This window comes from Heloderma suspectum, chromosome 4 (genome assembly GCF_057233095.1).
Source record: "Heloderma suspectum isolate Gila_16-S chromosome 4, 16-S_ref, whole genome shotgun sequence".
Taxonomy (NCBI): Eukaryota; Metazoa; Chordata; class Lepidosauria; order Squamata; family Helodermatidae; genus Heloderma; species Heloderma suspectum.
Window position 1 is genome coordinate 55,466,383 of NC_139461.1, and position 17,701 is coordinate 55,484,083.

Here is a 17,701-nt window from a genome sequence, read left to right on the forward strand (position 1 = left end):
AATAAATGTAGGATGCACAGACAGTCTAACATTGCAACAAAGAGAACAAGTTGCAGAATTTCTGTCACAGCATTGGGCTTAAAAGCAATGTTGTGTGCGTGGACTTCTGCTTGCACAATGGGATTTCCCCATCCTATTCTCCCTCACACCTGCAGCCCCCTGCATGTGTCCCAAATTTGCTCCAGTGGGTCCCCCAACTCTCTAGAGCAGATCTGTTGGGGCGGGAAGACTACAGAGTGAAGGAGAAATCTATGTCATCAGCTGCTTCCAACACTGTTAGATTCAAGCTTTAGGCTGCACACTTACCTGGGAGTAAGCCCCACTGAACAGTGAAACTTACTTCTGAGAAAGCATGCTTAGGATTGTCCTGTTAATAAACAATAAAATGTTCTAGGCCCTAAGTTCCATTGAATGCTTTGAGAATTAACTCAGAATAAACATGCCTAATACTTAACTCTCAACAGAATTTTGTTGTCAAGACACTTTTGCTCCATACTTTCTAAAGAGGCTGTGATAACTTCGTTTTGGATATATAATCTAACAAGAAATTAGTTAATATTGTTTAAAAAGTTAATATATAACCATCTACAATCAGACATTGTAAATTCAAATGCAGATGCTGAACCTTAGGGGTCAATGGCTCTTTCTAAGTTCTAACTGGTAAGTATCCTTGGGATATCTGGCTTCCAGCTCCCAAAATATTTCTACCTTAGAAAGGCATCTTAAGTACCAGCCATCTTCCCACATGAGCTCTCTTGCAGAGCTGCAAGGGAGTATAGGAGAGTCAGGTGGCTTCCCCCCGCCCCCATCCTGATCTGCACATGGAGGCAAAAGGGGAGGGGGAGAACAGTGTTTATATTGCAAACAAAGAATACATGGAAGAAGCGTAATAGTGGAGAAATTAACATGAAGAATTAGAATCCTACCTAATTAATGTGTTTAAACATGGTAGGGGTCATTTAACACGGTGGCTTATTTAAATCACAGCATGTGCCAGGCGCATTCACAGCATGTTAAATAAGCCACAGTGGCTTATTTTGATCATGTGAACCAGCCCACTAACTCAGTTATCCCTAAACAACACTTTTGTAAGATAGGCCAATATTGTTGTCTCCATATTTTACACTGAGCAGAGTGTCTTGCCCAGACTACCTAGTAAGGTCATGGTGACATTTGAACTGAGGACTTCCTCACAGTTCACACTCCTGGCCAGTCCCAACACCAGCTCTCATTATTATTCTACTACAGTATACACCTTAATTCAACTGGGACTCTATTGTTATTCCATTTGTGGGGCTGTCATTTAACCCTGGTCACTGTCATTCCTCCTTGGGGGTGGGGTACTGACATTTGACTGTCATACCACTCGTAGGACTATCATTTAGCTGCCATCCCACTCTGAACACTCAATCCTTCTGGTTCCTATGGCAACCTTACATGTGATTCCATTGTTTCTCCAAGGCCTGCTTCCTGTACTTTTTATTTCTATTTTTTCCTTTGCCTGTCATACTTATCTCCCTCCTTCCCTTTTGGTACCCTTCTATTGTTCTTCATCACCCATTCCTCAAGCTGACCCATCTTCCTCTTCTGCAGCTGTGTTAGTTCTGACTTCTGCAAAAAGCCTTACAACCAAGGAAGGAAGCACCACAGAGCATAAGGTAGACACACAAGTGCTTTGTTTTGTGTTGGCCATAAGCCAGAGCCAATAAGAAGCATTCCCAGTACATAGGACAGCAGCCGAATTCACCTTTTTATTGTTTTTCAACTGTTGTTCCAGCATCCACCTTTGTGCAATCCCTTTTAGCATGCCCTGCTATTCAGGATGCTAAAAACAGGATTTTGATTGAGGCAGAGCTCACAATTTATATTTATTACATTTATATCTTGCCTTTCCGCCAATGAGATCTAGACATTGTACATGGTTAACAACCCTGTGAGGTAGGTTAGGGTGAGAGATTGTGACTGGCCCAAGGTCATCCAAATGACTATCATGGCTGAGTAAGGATTTGAACCCAGGCCTCCACAATCCATAAAATAAATGGCTCACTGGTTTGCAATAGAAATTGCAGGCACCTGGGGGGGAGGGTTAAAGCCCCCTACCCCTTACATTAGGGTCCTGATCTGGATCAGGGCACCTGCATCTATTCTAAAGTAAGAATTTAAAAGACGTAGTTGCTAGCTGTGTCCTTAAAGTAATGTCTGCTTTGGGTCTCTCTATAGCATGGGTGGGCAACTTGTGGCTTTCCAGATGTTTTGGCTTACCACTCCCATCATCCCTACCCAGCATAACCAGTAGTGAGGGATGATGGTAGTTGTAAACCAAAACATCTGGAGAGCCACACGTTGTCCACTGATATTTTCTGGCAAGTTTTATACACCTATAAAAAGTATCATTGCAGATAAACATTCAAGAGATGCAAGTTTCCTCATCATCTCCGTTGTAGGAGTCTCACCTGATGAATTTCTGGCTGTCACATAGCTGGGGGGGAGAGGGGGTTGCCAGGAAAAAAGGTAGCTACTCTAATCCTGGAACAGTGTCAGCCTGATCTACACATACAGCAGAATGAAGAGGCCAGAGATGCCTGTATAGTTAGTAATTGCAATATTACTTCATACTGTGTGTGATTTCTAATGCTCCCCCCAACATAAAGAGAATATACATGTAATAAATAAGAAAAAACACCCCACAAGCAGAAAGTGAGCACAGCAGTAAGAAAGGCTGTAGCCAGCCAGTTCCCTACTATGCTAGTTTTCTACTTGCGGGCAGGTACATTTACTGTTGCTATTTTAAACATGGGGACATTCACATTTGTCATCCCTCACCTACAGCTTGAAGTGATAGAGTCCATTCTACAATCTCAGGATTCTGCTTCCTCATTTTGTTGTATGTGTTACAATGACTAGGAACTCTCCTCTGTTGGGGAGATTGCATGCTAGTAGTCCAGAATGCCTGATAGATGTCTCCTCCTTAATGGAAACTAAAGATTGGAGATATACAGAGATCTCTCTGGGATATCTGAAATGGAAACCCCAGACCAACTACAAACTGAGGATTAAGCAGCAGGGCTTTAAGCAAACTTGACTCATTTTAGAAAATAACAGGTCAAACACCCACACACAGAGAGAAATGTTCTCTAAGCCCAGAGGTGGCTGGTGCCTGGCCCTTCTACACTGAAATCCTTACGTTCTGAATCTATATGCATGGACAGATTGCAGAGCAAGAGTGGTGAAGGAAATGCACTCTGCACATGCTAATAGACACCATCTTATATTTCAAAACAAAACAAAGTCAGCCATATCGGCTATAAGAAAAATTCCAAAATCCATATAATATAATGCCTTTATTAGGTCAATTCAAAGACCAGCTTGCACATTTGGGGTAATCTTCGAGTTGGCCTCGAAGTTATTAGTATTTATTAGTAAAGACACTAATGTGTAATAATTGCATCACATGGATTTTGGAATTTATCTCACATTATTACTTCATCTGTTCCCACAGATGAGTTCCTCTGGCCGGCACTGCAAAGCCAGTCCGGACGTGAGCCCAGAGGTCTCCGGGGCGGTGAAAGGCAGCCCAGCTTGAAAGGCCCGCGCGAGCGCGTTTCTCTGCCCCCCCCCCCAACACAGCCACCTGCGCCAGGTTAGGTCTCGAGCCACCTCGCACAACTCCCCCGCGCACCTCCGCGTTAGTAGGCTGAGGCAGGACGACGCCTCTGCGCCGCCGCCTCCACAAGCGGATGGGGCTCCGCGCGCGCCTTTTTCTGGAGAGTTCCCGGAACAGCAAGCCCTTTCCCGGAGGCGCACTCGCCACGCTGCGGCACCTGTCCCCGCCCGGCTCCGCCTCACCCCTCCCCTTGCCCCTCATTTCCTTTGCCCGAGGTGGGAGCCGGACGGTGGCCGGGCTTGGGCGCGGAAGGAGAGGGCGGCGGAGGGGAGGAGCGGCGCGGAGGGCGGGAGCCGGCGCGGAGCCGACGAGCGTTGCCTGGGACCGAGCCTTGGCATTTGTCGCGGGAGCCTGAGCAGGGGACGCAGCGCAGCGCCCCCAGCAGCAGCGGGAGCGGGAGAAGGCAGAGGTGGCGGAGGAGCCGAGCTCGGCCCGGGCGCGCCCCGCTCCCCCTGAATGACGGGCGGCAGGTTCGACTTCGACGATGGCGGCACCTACTGCGGCGGCTGGGAGGAGGGCAAAGCCCACGGCCACGGCATTTGCACCGGGCCCAAAGGGCAGGGCGAGTACGCGGGCTCGTGGGCGCACGGCTTCGAGGTGGTGGGCACCTACACCTGGCCCAGCGGCAACACCTACCACGGCTACTGGGCGCAGGGCAAGCGCCACGGGCTGGGCGTGGAGACGAAGGGCAAGTGGATGTACCGCGGCGAGTGGTCGCACGGCTTCAAGGGCCGCTACGGCGTGCGCCAGAGCCTCACCACCCCGGCCCGCTACGAGGGCACCTGGAGCAACGGGCTGCAGGACGGCTACGGCGTCGAGACCTACGGGGACGGAGGTGAGTGGGTGAGCCGAGGCACGGCCGCTGGGGGGCGCCCAGGGCCGGCGCGCGAGGGGCGTGCGGAGCTCAGTGCTTCCACACGTGCGTGTGAGACCGCGGGGCGCAGGAGTGCAAAGCCGCGCTCAGCAGGTAACGCGTTTAGTTTTTCTCTCGCTCCCTTCCGAATCGTCTGTGGGACAAACACAAACGGGTGGATTCGTTGGAACGCCTAGCTTGCTAAAGAACTGTGTGCTCGCTCCCCGCTGGAAGAACAAACTGGTGCGTTCCCGTCGACCCCTTCACCCCCGAGAGTGCAACTTCCTCCCATCGCCATAAATAGAACCGATCCCAACTTTTTTCCCCTTAACAGCACCGTGGGCCTGGTTGAAAATGTATTTGCAACTTCACGCAAAAGAATGGCGCTCCGTTGAGATCCTGTTGCTGTTGATCTCGTGCCGTCTGGGGTTGAAACAGACGCCAGTGGGGACTAGAACACATTTTTATTGCCTGTCTTTTTTTGCACAGGCATTCTGCACCAGAGGCAAAAGATCATACTTTCTTACTCCCAGTTGAATTAACCCTTCCTCCTCGCTTCCCCTGCAAGCAGATGTTGCGAGCTAGAAAGGTCACCCTTTTACCACCCTGATTGCAAGAGAGGGTGGGTAAAGTTTGTCAAGGAGAATGTAACCTGCATCGTCATTTTGACTAAGCACCCTTGGCCCCTCCTGTTAGCTACTGGGAGATGTAGTATAGCAGGCGATATATAGGCTGTACTGCTAGAACCGAGTATGGCTAGTCTGATTTAAATTTAGAAGATTGCCTAGGTTGTCTTGAGGAATATTTTTTCCACCTCAGCATTTCTGTGTTACACAGCTGCTTAGGTCTCTCCTGAAAACACTGGAGACAGTTTTAGCTTACACCACAAGCCTGAGGTCATCTCAAAATTAACTAAGGTCCTGTATTTTCATGATGATCACTGTTCTTCGCTAGCCATAGGTAAAACAGGAATATTTCTGTCTGGAATGAAGTATGTTTGCTAAACATATTTGGATTTTTTCTGTCCCCAGTTGCCAGTTTACAGCTAGCACCAACACCTGGTTCATAACATTGTTATTTGGGAAGTTTCATTGATTTCAGCTCAAGCTGCATCAGTGTAGAGCACATACAGATAACCAAACTCTCCAAGGGATCTCATACAGCAGGGTAGTGTTATTATATATACACATTCACGTACATATACAATGTTTGAGGAGTATACAGTTGATAATACAATTTCAATAAAACATTTTAAAAGATAAAAGAAATAGCCATGAAACCGACAAAATCCAACAGAACTATATTATAAAACTAAAATCAGATATACAACATGCTGAAATGCCTGATCCCAAAATGATAGTAGGCTTTGTACTATGGGAGCTTTCCTGGAGAGGACATGCCTCAGATAGGGTGTCACAACCAAAAAGGCCCTTTCTGATCACCACCTAACTAACCTCAGATGGTGGGGAGACTCAAAGAATGGAGGGTTCAGGCAGATTCATGTGGAAGAAGGAACAAGAATCTTCCAAGTAGCCATATCACAGGCCAGTTCAGTACTCTGAATTGTGCCTGGAAATGGACCAGCAGCTGATGTAACTGTTACAGTCTTCAAAGGCAACCCCATGTACAGCATGTACTACAACAACAACAACGTTGCAGTAGGCCAGTTTGGAAATTTAGCAGGGTACAGATGTGAACTGTGGCCAGGGTACCTGTATCCAGGAGGTGTCACAGTGAGTGCACCAGCCACAGCTAGTTAAAGGCATTGCATGCCATGAACATCCCATGGGGCTACTGATCTAGCAGACTGAAGATTCTTTATAGGGGGCATACAACCCCATCCAGAACAGGTTGATCACCACCTTTCTGGTCAGATGAACCAACCACCAAGAGAAACTCCATCTTGTTGGAATTAAGCTTCAATTTATCGGCCATTATCCAATCCATTATTGCTTCCAGGCACTGATTCAACACTTGCACACCCTCATTTCTTATGTAAAGGAGAAGTAAACTTGAGTTTCAGAAGCATCTTGATGACACATAGCTGCAAATCTCCAAATGCCCTCACTCGTCAGTTTCATGTAGATGTTAAAAAGTATGGAGGACAAGATGGAACCCCGGGGGACCCCACAGTATAAATTCCATGAAGCCAAATAGTAGTTTTCCAGTACCACCTTCTGGAATCCAAGTAGGAGCAGAATAACTGAAATACAGAATGCTGAAGCAGGATAGCCTCTACAGAATTGTACCGTGTTCCATGGTATTGAAAGTTACTGAGGTCCAGGAGAATAAGCATGGTAACAGTTCCCATGTCCTTCTCCCGCTATAGATCATCTATTGGATGACCAAGGCACTTTCCATGCTAAAATGAGTCCTGAAACCAGATTGAAATGGATTCAGAAAGCCACTTTCATGCAAAAGTGAAACTGAAAAAGTATAACTCATTTAACCAAGTAGAGAATATTTGTGACCAGCCAATAGTAGGTAAAATTTTGGGGGTAGAAGGAAGGCGACCAGGATTACTCCCTGTCCTGGAAGGGTCGATTTTATTAGCCTTGGTTTTTTGCTGACTTTCAGTTATCTTAATTTTGTGAACCACCCAGAGAGCTTCAGGTATTGGGCAGCATAGAAATGCAGCAAATAAATAAATTATTTTAATTGTATTTATTTTGCTGCTGTGCTCCCTTTTTCTTATTTTTAATTGTTCTAATGCTTCTAATTGTGTTTAAATTATTTATTTAAATGTTGTTGGCTGGGAAAGCAAGATATTGAAAAAGATTTAAGCCTGCAGTCATATACACACGTAAGAGTTTCACCTTTTACTCAGTGGGACTTACTTCTGTAGGATTCTACTGAAAATTACCTCTTGGACCTAGCCAGTCAATTATTTCTGACTATATGATATAAGCTATGATGGGCCAAGCAAACAAGTGATCAACTATATCATCCTACTAACCTTACCACATACTAGCAGTTGGTGCGTGGTAAAGCTGTTGTCTGTATAGGCTTCTATGTAGGAAATGCCCATGTATTGGGTATTAGGTATTTCTACTGTTAAAATATCAGAACAACCCATTTTTACCAGATGTATGCCAAAAACAATATTCTTAAGCAGACCACTATATATATTTCTGTACATTTTGATATTTTTTGCACAAGTGGACAACTAGAAGAGGAGTTTGGAAATCTAAATACCCCCTCTCTTCACTGACATACTTAAAAGTATGAGTTTGTTTGATATATTACAAGAATCCATATTTTTACTGTAAGTACCTGAATTTTTGTTTCACTTTTGTTTCTAAAGAGAAAATATATTGGCAATTAATCCCTGAATTTCTTCTGGCATCAAAGTGAGGATAACAAGGGGTATCAAACAGAAGTTCATTCAGGTCATGTCAGAGTACATCTTGTCCAGATAAATTGTTTCACTGATATACTGTACTTGTGTCATTCTGAGCACTGTACAAAAAATAAAAATAGTCCAAATCCATGCCGTTTACAATGCTGAAACTTAGTTAAAGCTGTTGAGCTATTCTTTATTCCAGCCTAAAGATATAATTGGATCGATTCTTTTAAAAACGCAGTGTTTTACATATATTAATCTCACAGCCACCTCAGACTGTGGGAGAGGCAGAAAAAAAAAATACTTAAGTAAATAAAACTTGGGTATATCTATCTTACTTGCTTTGGCAATTAATGCTGCATAACTAGAGCATAAAAGCTTGCTGTGGCACATTACTCTACAAAAAGTGGTCTGCATTGCAACATAATAAATATTATTTCGACTTCTAATCCTGTGCCCTTCTACTTGGATAGAAGGCCCATTTATTTCAATGGGGCTTGCTTCCAGGACATTATATCCTAACAGCTGAATGCTCTCCATGTTTACTTGCCCACAAGTCCCAGTGAATATGGTGGGACTTAACTCCCAGTGTGAACATAGGAACAAACCCAGTTGAATAAAGAAGCAAACTTCATGTTGTATACTAAGGCACGTAACCATCCCCAGCACCTCTTCTTAGAGGCAAAGTGATATCAGGAGCAGGGAATCTAGAACAGAAAAGTGGAAGGCTATGGGGAAGATACACAATTCTCCCCCCATCCCACTCCACTCCCCGAATTTCCCCCAAGTCGTTACTTTAAAGGTATAGCTAGTACCTACATCTTTCTTCCATTTTTATTCTAAGTGCAGGGCCCCCAATCTGGATTGGGACTCTAGCATGGGGCTCGGAGCTTTAAAGCATGGGGCTTTAACCCCTTTCTCCTCTCCCCACTAAAGGTCCAATCCAGATCAGACGGCCCACGCCTCCAATTTCTGTTGCAAAATAGTGATTCATAAAGCAAATGGCCCTAAGTTTGTGCTCATCGCTACATCTTGTGGTAGCAAATTCCATCGTTTAAGTATGTGCTGTGTGAAAAAGTGTTTCCTTTTACCTGTCTTGAATCTCCCACCATTCAGCTTCATGGGGTGATCCTGCATTTTAATAAAATAAGAGGGAGAGATAAAACACTCTCATTCCACTTTTTCCATACCATGCATAATTTTATACACCTATGTAAAGCCTCCCATAATTGGCTCCCCCCCCCCCACACACACACACACATAGGGTTTCAGATGTTGTTTTTCCTCACAGTATGATATCTGGAGCAGTATCCAGCAAGGCACTGCATCTCTGCTGATTCTGTTCTACAAGTGAGACCCACTGCTTGTGCAACTGAGGTTTTGCAATTCCAAGAGCAACCAGAAACCAGCAAAAAAGCACGTTTTTGGAAGGGGGCAAGCCAGCAGAGCTTGCATATGGGAGCTCTGCTGACCTGTCCCAATCCGAAAATAAGTGCTTCTACTTGTTTGGGGGCTCTGTTGTGCAAGCAGTGAGTCCCTATTGTGCAGTGAAATTGGTGGCGGGGGGGGGGGGCATTGGATACTTCCTTTGGATTCCTCTGCATGGGTTGGTGGATAAAAAGTCAATATTAACCGTTAAAGCTTAAAAAATCCAAATAAATACATTTCTGAACGTATTTAGGCTTTTTCAATACTTTGATACTATTTTAAGCAGAAGATAGCCCAGATCTGCAATTACTTGTTCTAATATTTATAGTTTTAAAGAGTTTATGTAGATTATTATAGATTATAAAACCTATGGCTGAATTGTTTTACAGTTTAAGTTTATGTAAGCCATCTCAAATTCAGGAAATAAATGTAAATTTACCATAGTGTTCAAATTTGGATACTGGGATGTTTCTCAAAATATTTTTCAGTCAGTACAAATTTCTTGTGTTGATTGATAAGTATTTTTACTTTTGGAAATAATAAACTGGCACAGTTGCTGCCACATCTTCCAACAGAACTTTAAATGGTAAACTGTGTAAAAATGTAGGTTAGGATATGTGTAAACGTACTGTATAGCCACTCAAAATAGCTTCATTATTGGCAGTAAACATTTTAAACTAAAATATTCTTATATTTTTGGCTGTTTTGGCCCTGCCCTTTTTCCTGGTCTTACCCATCACTGGAATGTGGCTCCTAAAAGCTCTTCCTAAATGGAATTCAGCCCTCAGCTTGAAGAGATTCAGCACCCTTGCTTTAGATTTAGATGTTTTGGAGGCATTAGGAGAGAAACTCGAATTGAAATCCCCCCTCTGAGTGGTCTCGAGCAAGTCACTTTCAGTCTGATTTACCTTACCATTTTGTTAAGAGAGCAGAATGATGTAATGCTGCAGAGGTATCATGAGATCCACTGAGTTCTACAAAGGAGTGCCTTTGTACATAAGTCATCCCAAACTGATCTCATTAGGACATATTTAAGGCCTAATTTTCATTTGCTAACATCAAAAGAGCTACTTCGGGATAGCTTTTGGGATTCTAACATGTGAGACGGGTGTTACAAGTGGCATCAGGAGTTTGTGGTGGGCCTGGACAGGAGCCTGTAGGCCTGGCTATGGCATAAAGTCCAGCCTTCAATGCTGCATGTTCCTGGGTTCAGTAGACTGCAGGTTAAACCATCCCAGTGCCTCAGATTGGGGAACAAATAGAGTGCATACTATTTTGTAGCACACTTGTTCAAAATAATTGGCCACCAATGAGTTAGCTCAAGGGTTTGTGCCTACCCAGTAGATTTTGTTTTTAGTTTGATCAGCAGACTATATATATAATACCACATTGCAGATGTTTTCAGTAATATATATGGTAATTATATAAATATATAACCATAATCTAGTCTGTTCTGAATTCATAAGCGTCTTTGTTCTCTCCTGTCTAAATGTTTTGTAGGAAAAAGAGAAGTGATTCTAGACTATGTTCATATTTTAGTGGTGAAAATATGAAGTTGAATTTTCAGGACTATTGACACTATCAGTATAAACATCAGATAGTAACTTGTTTCCTTTTATTATTATTTTTTAATTTCTTTGAAAAGGTACGTACCAGGGTCAATGGACAGGAGGGATGAGACATGGCTATGGTATGCGGCAAAGTGTTCCTTATGGCATGGCGACAGTGATCCGTTCACCCCTCCGGACATCTTTATCTTCACTACGTAGTGAGCAGAGCAATGGTACTGTTCTACATGACATTACTTCAGACAGTCCAGCTGGAACAAGAGGAGGGTTTGTTCTGAATTTTCATAGTGATCTTGAAGGTATTGGCAGTAAGAAAAAAGGAGGCTTGTTCAGAAGAGGATCCCTTCTTGGTAGTATAAAACTTAGAAAATCTGAATCAAAATCATCAATTTCTAGCAAACGTAGCTCTGTCAGGAGTGATGCTGCTATGAGCAGGATTAGTTCTAGTGATGCCAATTCTACCATTAGTTTTGGAGATGGGGACTGTGATTATTGCCCAGTAGAAGACCACGTAGATGCCACCACAACAGAAACATACATGGGAGAATGGAAGAATGACAAGCGTAGTGGTTTTGGTATTAGCGAGCGCTCAAATGGTATGAAATATGAAGGGGAGTGGCTAAACAATAAAAGACATGGATATGGATGTACCATGTTTCCAGATGGCACCAAGGAAGAGGGAAAGTATAAAAACAATGTTTTGGTCCGTGGAATAAGGAAGCAGCTTATACCAATAAGGAACACAAAAACTAAAGAAAAAGTGGAGCGAGCACTTGAGGGCGCCCAGCGCGCAGCTGCCATGGCAAGAACTAAAGTGGAAATTGCAAGTTCGAGGTATGTCATTTCAAAGCATGTTTATTCCTTGCTCTAGTGACACAAACTAGAACCATTTTGTTAGGTATTAATTATTTCAGCAAATGTACAACTGTGCGAGTGCAGGTTTCAGTTTCTTGAATGCATTTACGCTTGCTTCAGTAGATATGTGACTCAGAAGAGAATTTAGTTCAGCAGTTTTGAGGAGCTTAAGGGCATTGCAATGAGATTGCACTATCATTATTAGCATTTATTGTAGTGATTCTTTAGTGTATAGATCCAGTTTAGGAATCCAGCTGTATATGCCTGGTTCTCATCTTCAATTATTTCATGGATTTAGACCTTGTATCCAGCCTGATTAAAAGGGTGTCTCTGCCAGCTTCATTAAATTCCCTATCCGCTTGAACATCCCTGAGGCTTTCCTGTGTTAGCATAGCTCATAATCTCTGAAGGAGGCGCCATGATTACAGTGTAGCAGGAAACTGATTTAACATTTGGATTAGTCTGTTTTGCTCTTTTAGTAATCCATGGGATGTACTTTGCCATAGGTGAGACCAAGCAAATATCTTTTGACAGCCATATTAGTTTTCTGCAGGAGTGTCTTGCATAATTGCATGTATGCAGCACTGTATTCATGTTTGTTCTTATATTTTGCTAGCTGCATTGGGAATGCCCGTGGATGGAATAAAAATAATTATCTAGTTAAATAAAAAGAATAGGTTGGATCCCGATTTAGCCATACCTAGAGCAAAGACACTGAAATCAATACACTCCCTTTGAATTTAACGAGTCTACTCTAAGTATGGCTAAATCTGGATCCAACCCAGTTTATGTCTTTGCTTATGAATTAATATAACGCTTCCTGGATATTTTTGCAGTTCAAATTGGCTTTTTGAGTTCCAGTTTATGCTTCTCACAGTTTAGTTGCAGTTGCCACCTGGTAGACATGTTCTTTTTCAGATTTTCTGATACGGCCTGACTTTATCAGAATGTTAACGTGAATAAAAAACCTATTAATGAGGAGGTAAGCCTTTCAAGCAACAGTCTTATAACTTCCTATTAGAAGTATCTTCTCATCTGTGAATTCTTTGGAAAGCTACACAAAATCAGTGGAAAACCAATTTTTACAGGTGTGGACAGGATATATTTCTGGAAAATGGTATAAAGTTTTAAATTGCATTTTCCAATCCATTTATTTAGGATACTCTGTGAAATGGTTGCGGAAGAATATTCTGGAGTATTTGCATTGCAGTCCTGGCAAGAAAATATTCTGTAACATAAATTGGAAGGACGTGTTTGTATTACACTATTTAAAAAATGACCTTGTGCAACTGACCCCTGACATTTAGATTAAATCATCTTGCATGTAGGCCATAACTCTTAAATGATACGTTCACTGTACATGCAGTAATGATGATTCTTAAACAGTGTGAGCTGGGACGAACTTTTGTATTTGAATGACATGGTAAAAAAAAAAAACATTTCTCACAAATGTATATGGCAACTGCGTATTACAGAACTCTGTTTTAGAAGTCTGCAACTAGAAACGTATATGATTACACAATTTGCTCTCCAAAGGACATTTGTAGCTTGATTCCATAAAGAAGTAAGGAAGAACTTGGCAAGTTTTATCAGCTAGCAGAATGTTGTATCGATAGCTTAGTCTAAAATGTGTTCAAGGAACCATCCTATTAGACAACAGATTAACAGCTCAAAACTTATTTTGTTGTTGTTGTTTTTCAAATTTTCAATAAAAAGCAATCTTAGTAATGTGTAACTTGAAAAAATTAGTTAGTACTTTGGATGAACAACTATTGCATTCTTAAGACACTTGCATTTTTTAAAGAGGAATTTAGTTTTTGTTAATTTTTAAAGAACCATCCAGAATTTGTGGAAGTCAGGTTTACATGTACTGATCTAGACCATTGGTTCATCTAGTCCAGGACTGTCTATTCTAAATCAGGGGTGGGCAGAAAGTAGATCTCCAGATGTTATAGACTTCATTTCCCAGCATTCCTGACCATTGGCCATGCTGACAGGGGCTTCTGGGAGTTGAAGTGCAAAACATATGGAGATCTACCTTCTGCCCACCCCTGCTCTAAGTCACAGCAGCACTCCAAGGTCTCTTTCAGAGGTCCTTCCTAGTCCTGCTACCTGACATCCTTTATCCAGATATACCAGGGATGGAAATAGGGACCTTCTGTATCCAAAGCATGTTCTGTACAGCTGAGTGACAGCTTGTACCCAAAGGGGCTTTTCTATGCAAAAAAACCCCTCTAAGGAATGACTTTTTAAAAGAAAGGCATGCAGAACGGTTATCATGCATGCAAGGAACAACAGCACTTAAATGTATTCCATGACTATGCTGTGTGAGAACTTGTATAGTTCTAATGGGTTGAATTGAAATATAATATTTAAAATGGCAATGAAGAACTAGATGTTGCATAGTGGACACATACAACGGTCTCAACTTTTTTTTGTGAAAAGCAGCTGTAGGGTGCTGACAGTTTGACCAAAAGAATAAGGAACATGTTTAACCTTTTCCCAAAGTCCCTTGTGGGAGGAAAGGTATGGGTATGGATAGAAGCCACTTTTCTACCTCTCACCTTTCTCTTATAGCTGGAAAAACAGCTTTGGCATAGACTTGGATTCTGACTATGTAAAAAAAGGTCAAGTGGGATCCCCTTTCCTCACTCCCTAGCCACTTGAGGCCATTCCTTTGATCAAACTTGCAGTCTCCAGAAGCTGCCTTTCATAGTAAAAAAAAAAAAAAAAAAGTTGAGAAATTCTTACACACATCTGCCAGGTAATGTTAGTTTTGGTCCCAAGTCTAAGCAAGGTAGGGCAGTGGCTTTCAAACTCTGGTAGAGGTTCTGCCAGTATTTGATTCTCTCCCAGAATAACCAAAAATATTCTGCTTTCCTTTTATCTACATATGTGTCCCCTCGTATTTTTTCCCATCTGCTTACTCAAAGGGGATGTGGAAGGTATTTATTGTTTTCTCCTCCGTTTCCTATTCTTGGGCTCATTTGCAACAAACAAGACCCTGAGCAAAGTAGAAGCTGCCCATTGTGGCAGCTGTTCATGCAGCTTCTTGCCATGGGAATTTGTGGCTTTACATCACACCATGCCTTTCCCCAGCAATTTTGCGTGGTCAGCTCTTCCTGGTACAGCTGCTTACCGCATGGATCAGCCTCCACATGTCTGATTCTAAAGTGGCCCCTGCAGCTGCTTGTTCGTATTAATAGGATTAGGTCAACACTCAGGAGCTAACTACATGTTACACACAAATGTATGCAACAGAAGCTTGAAACAATCATTTTTGTTTGGATTTTGTTTTTTAAGAAAACCAGCTTTGGGAGGGAGTGTTTTGAAGCAGAAAAGCGGCAGCATGCAATGGGTGCTTAATTTTTGTCTGCCAGTTTTCCATTCTAAATGGGCCTGTTTTCCAATCCTACCCCAGCTGTGTTTTCTCCTGCAGAATTCCAGATGCATGTTTGCCTGACACTCATTCACTGCTACTCTTGCTCCAGCTAGATAAAGCTAAGGGCTAGTACACTTGGTATTACTAGATTTCAGTGTTTGGGTCTGTGTTAGGACATAACAAGCTCTCTGGAAAAGACCCTGATGCTGGGAAAGACTGAAGGCAAAAGGAGAAGGGGACGGCAGAGGATGAGATCATAGAATCATAGAATAGTAGGGTTGGAAGGGGCCTACAAGGCCATCAAGTCCAACCCCCTGCTCAGTGCAGGAATCCAAGTCAGAGCATCCCTGACAAATGGCTGTCCAGCCTCGTCTTGAAGGCCTCCAGTGTGGGAGAGCCCACCACCTCCCCAGGTAATTGGTTCCATTGTCGTATTGCTCTTACAGTCAGGACGTTTTTCCTGATGTTCAGCCGGGATCTGGCTTCCTGTAACTTGAGCCCATTATTCCGTGTCCTGCACTCTGGGATGATCAAGAAGAGATCCTGGCCTTCTTCTCTGTGACAACCTTTCAAGTACTTGAAGAGTGCTATCATATCTCCCCTCAGTCTTCTCTTCTCAAGGCTAAACATGCCCAGTTCTTTCAGTCTCTCTTCATAGGGCTTTGTTTCCAGTACCCTGATCATCTTTGTTGCCCTCCTCTGAACCCTCTCCAGTTTGTCTGCATCCTTCTTAAAGTGTGGTGCCCAGAACTGGACACAGTACTCCAGATGAGGCCTAACCAGTGCTGAGTAGAGGGGAACTAGTACTTCCCAGGATTTGGAAGCGATGCTTCTATGAATGCAGCCCAGAATAGCATTGGCCTTTTTTGCAGCCACATCACATTGTTGGCTCATCTTCAGCTTGTGATCGACAACAATTCCAAGATCCTTCTCGCTTGTAGTGTGGTTGAGCCACGTATCCCCCATCTTGTATCTGCTTTTGGTTTCTTTTTCCTAGCTATCTAGATGGCTAGATAGCATCACCGATGCAATGAATGTGGACTTGACCACACTCCGGGAGAGAGCGCAGGACAGGAAGGCCTGGCGTGCTATGGTCCATGGGGTCACGAAGAGTCGGACTCGACTGAACAACAAAAACTGTTTGGGCTGGCTGGAGAAGCCAGTTGTGGCTAAGAAAACCCAGGCATGACCACAAGATGCAGTAGCACTTGGAGACATGGTGAAGCTGACTTTGTGGAGAAAGGCAGGGGTGTGTGTGGGGGGGACACAAACATTTGTTTTGGGGCAGATTAAAAATGTAATAACTAAAGAAATATATTAAATATGTGCATGTTTAAAAGCTGGCGTAGTATGTACTGAGCAATTCAGTGACACTGGGAGAAGATGAGAGAGGGGTTCTGGAAGCCAAGGCTCTGGTTCATATAGGTATATATGTGGACATGCACTAATATAAGGGGCATAGGCCTATCCCATTGAAACAACTGGCATAAGCCCAGGTTATGATCATCCATGTAAGTGGCTTCTTGAAGATGCCAAAGCTTTTAAGAGAGTCCCAAAAATGATTCATACCCATTCTTGTCCTTTTTAAGGAACCTCTTTTAGGGTGCCTCCAGAAACCCACTTCCTCCCCACAGCAGTTGTAGTACTGAACAAAAAGTGGAAGAAAAAGAATGTTTCAGAAGAATTACCAATTAATGGGGAGTAGAACAGTGATTAGAACAAGGATTGGTAGAGTACATGTATGTTTTGTAGGTATCAAGTATGCTGAATCAGAATGCCTCTCTCACGAGTCTGGAGGTGTCCTTGCTCTATTGTTTGTATAACTGCTAATATTCTGATCTATTTTTTAGAGAGTATGCAATTTGGAGTTCCTATCGGAAGCTCCTATAGGAAATGTTGTCCCTGCAATGGAGCAGGGGAAGAGAGAAAGAAAGCCCAGTTAATTACAGCTATAGGGCATCTGCTACTGGAAGTGGCTCTTCCTTTCCCCCAGAAACTGGTCATCTTAGGACAGTGAGATATGCTTATACTCACATAAGTATCCATATGCACAAATGTGTACTTACTTAGTTGATTTTTTTATCTGTAGCCTATCTCTAAGTCACAGCAAGACTATCGATTAATGTATCCAGATATTCTTTAAAGTTGAAAATTGGCACCATCCTTTCCCTTCTAGTTGTACAAGTCAATAAATTAAATGTGTGTTTCTATTGAAACCAGAAATATGAAGATGGTATATAAAGTATGCAAAGTATTCCTGCATTGAGCAGGGGGTTGGACTCGATGGCCATGTAGGCCCCTTCCAACCCTACTATTCTATGATTCTATGAAAGGCTTAATTTGAAAAACAACACTATGGTACTTTTCAGTAGTCTATGGACATGTGTTACAGTTTTGCAGATTTTAGAATGTAAGTGTGCATATTTAGAGCTCAATCTCCTTCATTATATGTTCTGAATTGAGTATTACAGTGATATGTATATTATACAAGCTGGTAAAAATAAATATACTGGGCAACTAGGCCCTGTAAAGATCAAGGAAGTTTGAAGCATGCCTACATTATGAAATTAATGGGTTTAACAGGATTTTGACATAACATTCTCTGATA

General features: G+C 42.7%; 2 protein-coding genes across 2 annotated transcripts in view; one reads left to right on the forward strand and one right to left on the reverse strand.

Moving 5' to 3' along the window:
- The first annotated feature begins 3,673 nt into the window (after window positions 1-3,673).
- JPH1 (junctophilin 1) overlaps window positions 3,674-17,701 on the forward strand; it is a 105,032-nt gene continuing 91,004 nt past the window's right edge. Inside the window, exons 1-2 of the mRNA XM_084849261.1 lie at window positions 3,674-4,499; window positions 10,934-11,690. Coding sequence (XP_084705387.1) covers window positions 4,121-4,499; window positions 10,934-11,690 — 1,136 coding nt within the window. The 5' untranslated portion in view covers window positions 3,674-4,120. The remainder of the gene's footprint in view (window positions 4,500-10,933; window positions 11,691-17,701) is intronic.
- Window positions 8,905-17,701, reverse strand: part of LY96 (lymphocyte antigen 96) — a 176,235-nt gene continuing 167,438 nt past the window's right edge. Inside the window, exons 6-7 of the transcript XR_014790095.1 lie at window positions 10,942-11,107; window positions 8,905-8,991 (exon numbers count right to left, since the gene is read on the reverse strand). The gene's annotated coding sequence lies outside the window, so the exon portion shown is untranslated. The remainder of the gene's footprint in view (window positions 8,992-10,941; window positions 11,108-17,701) is intronic.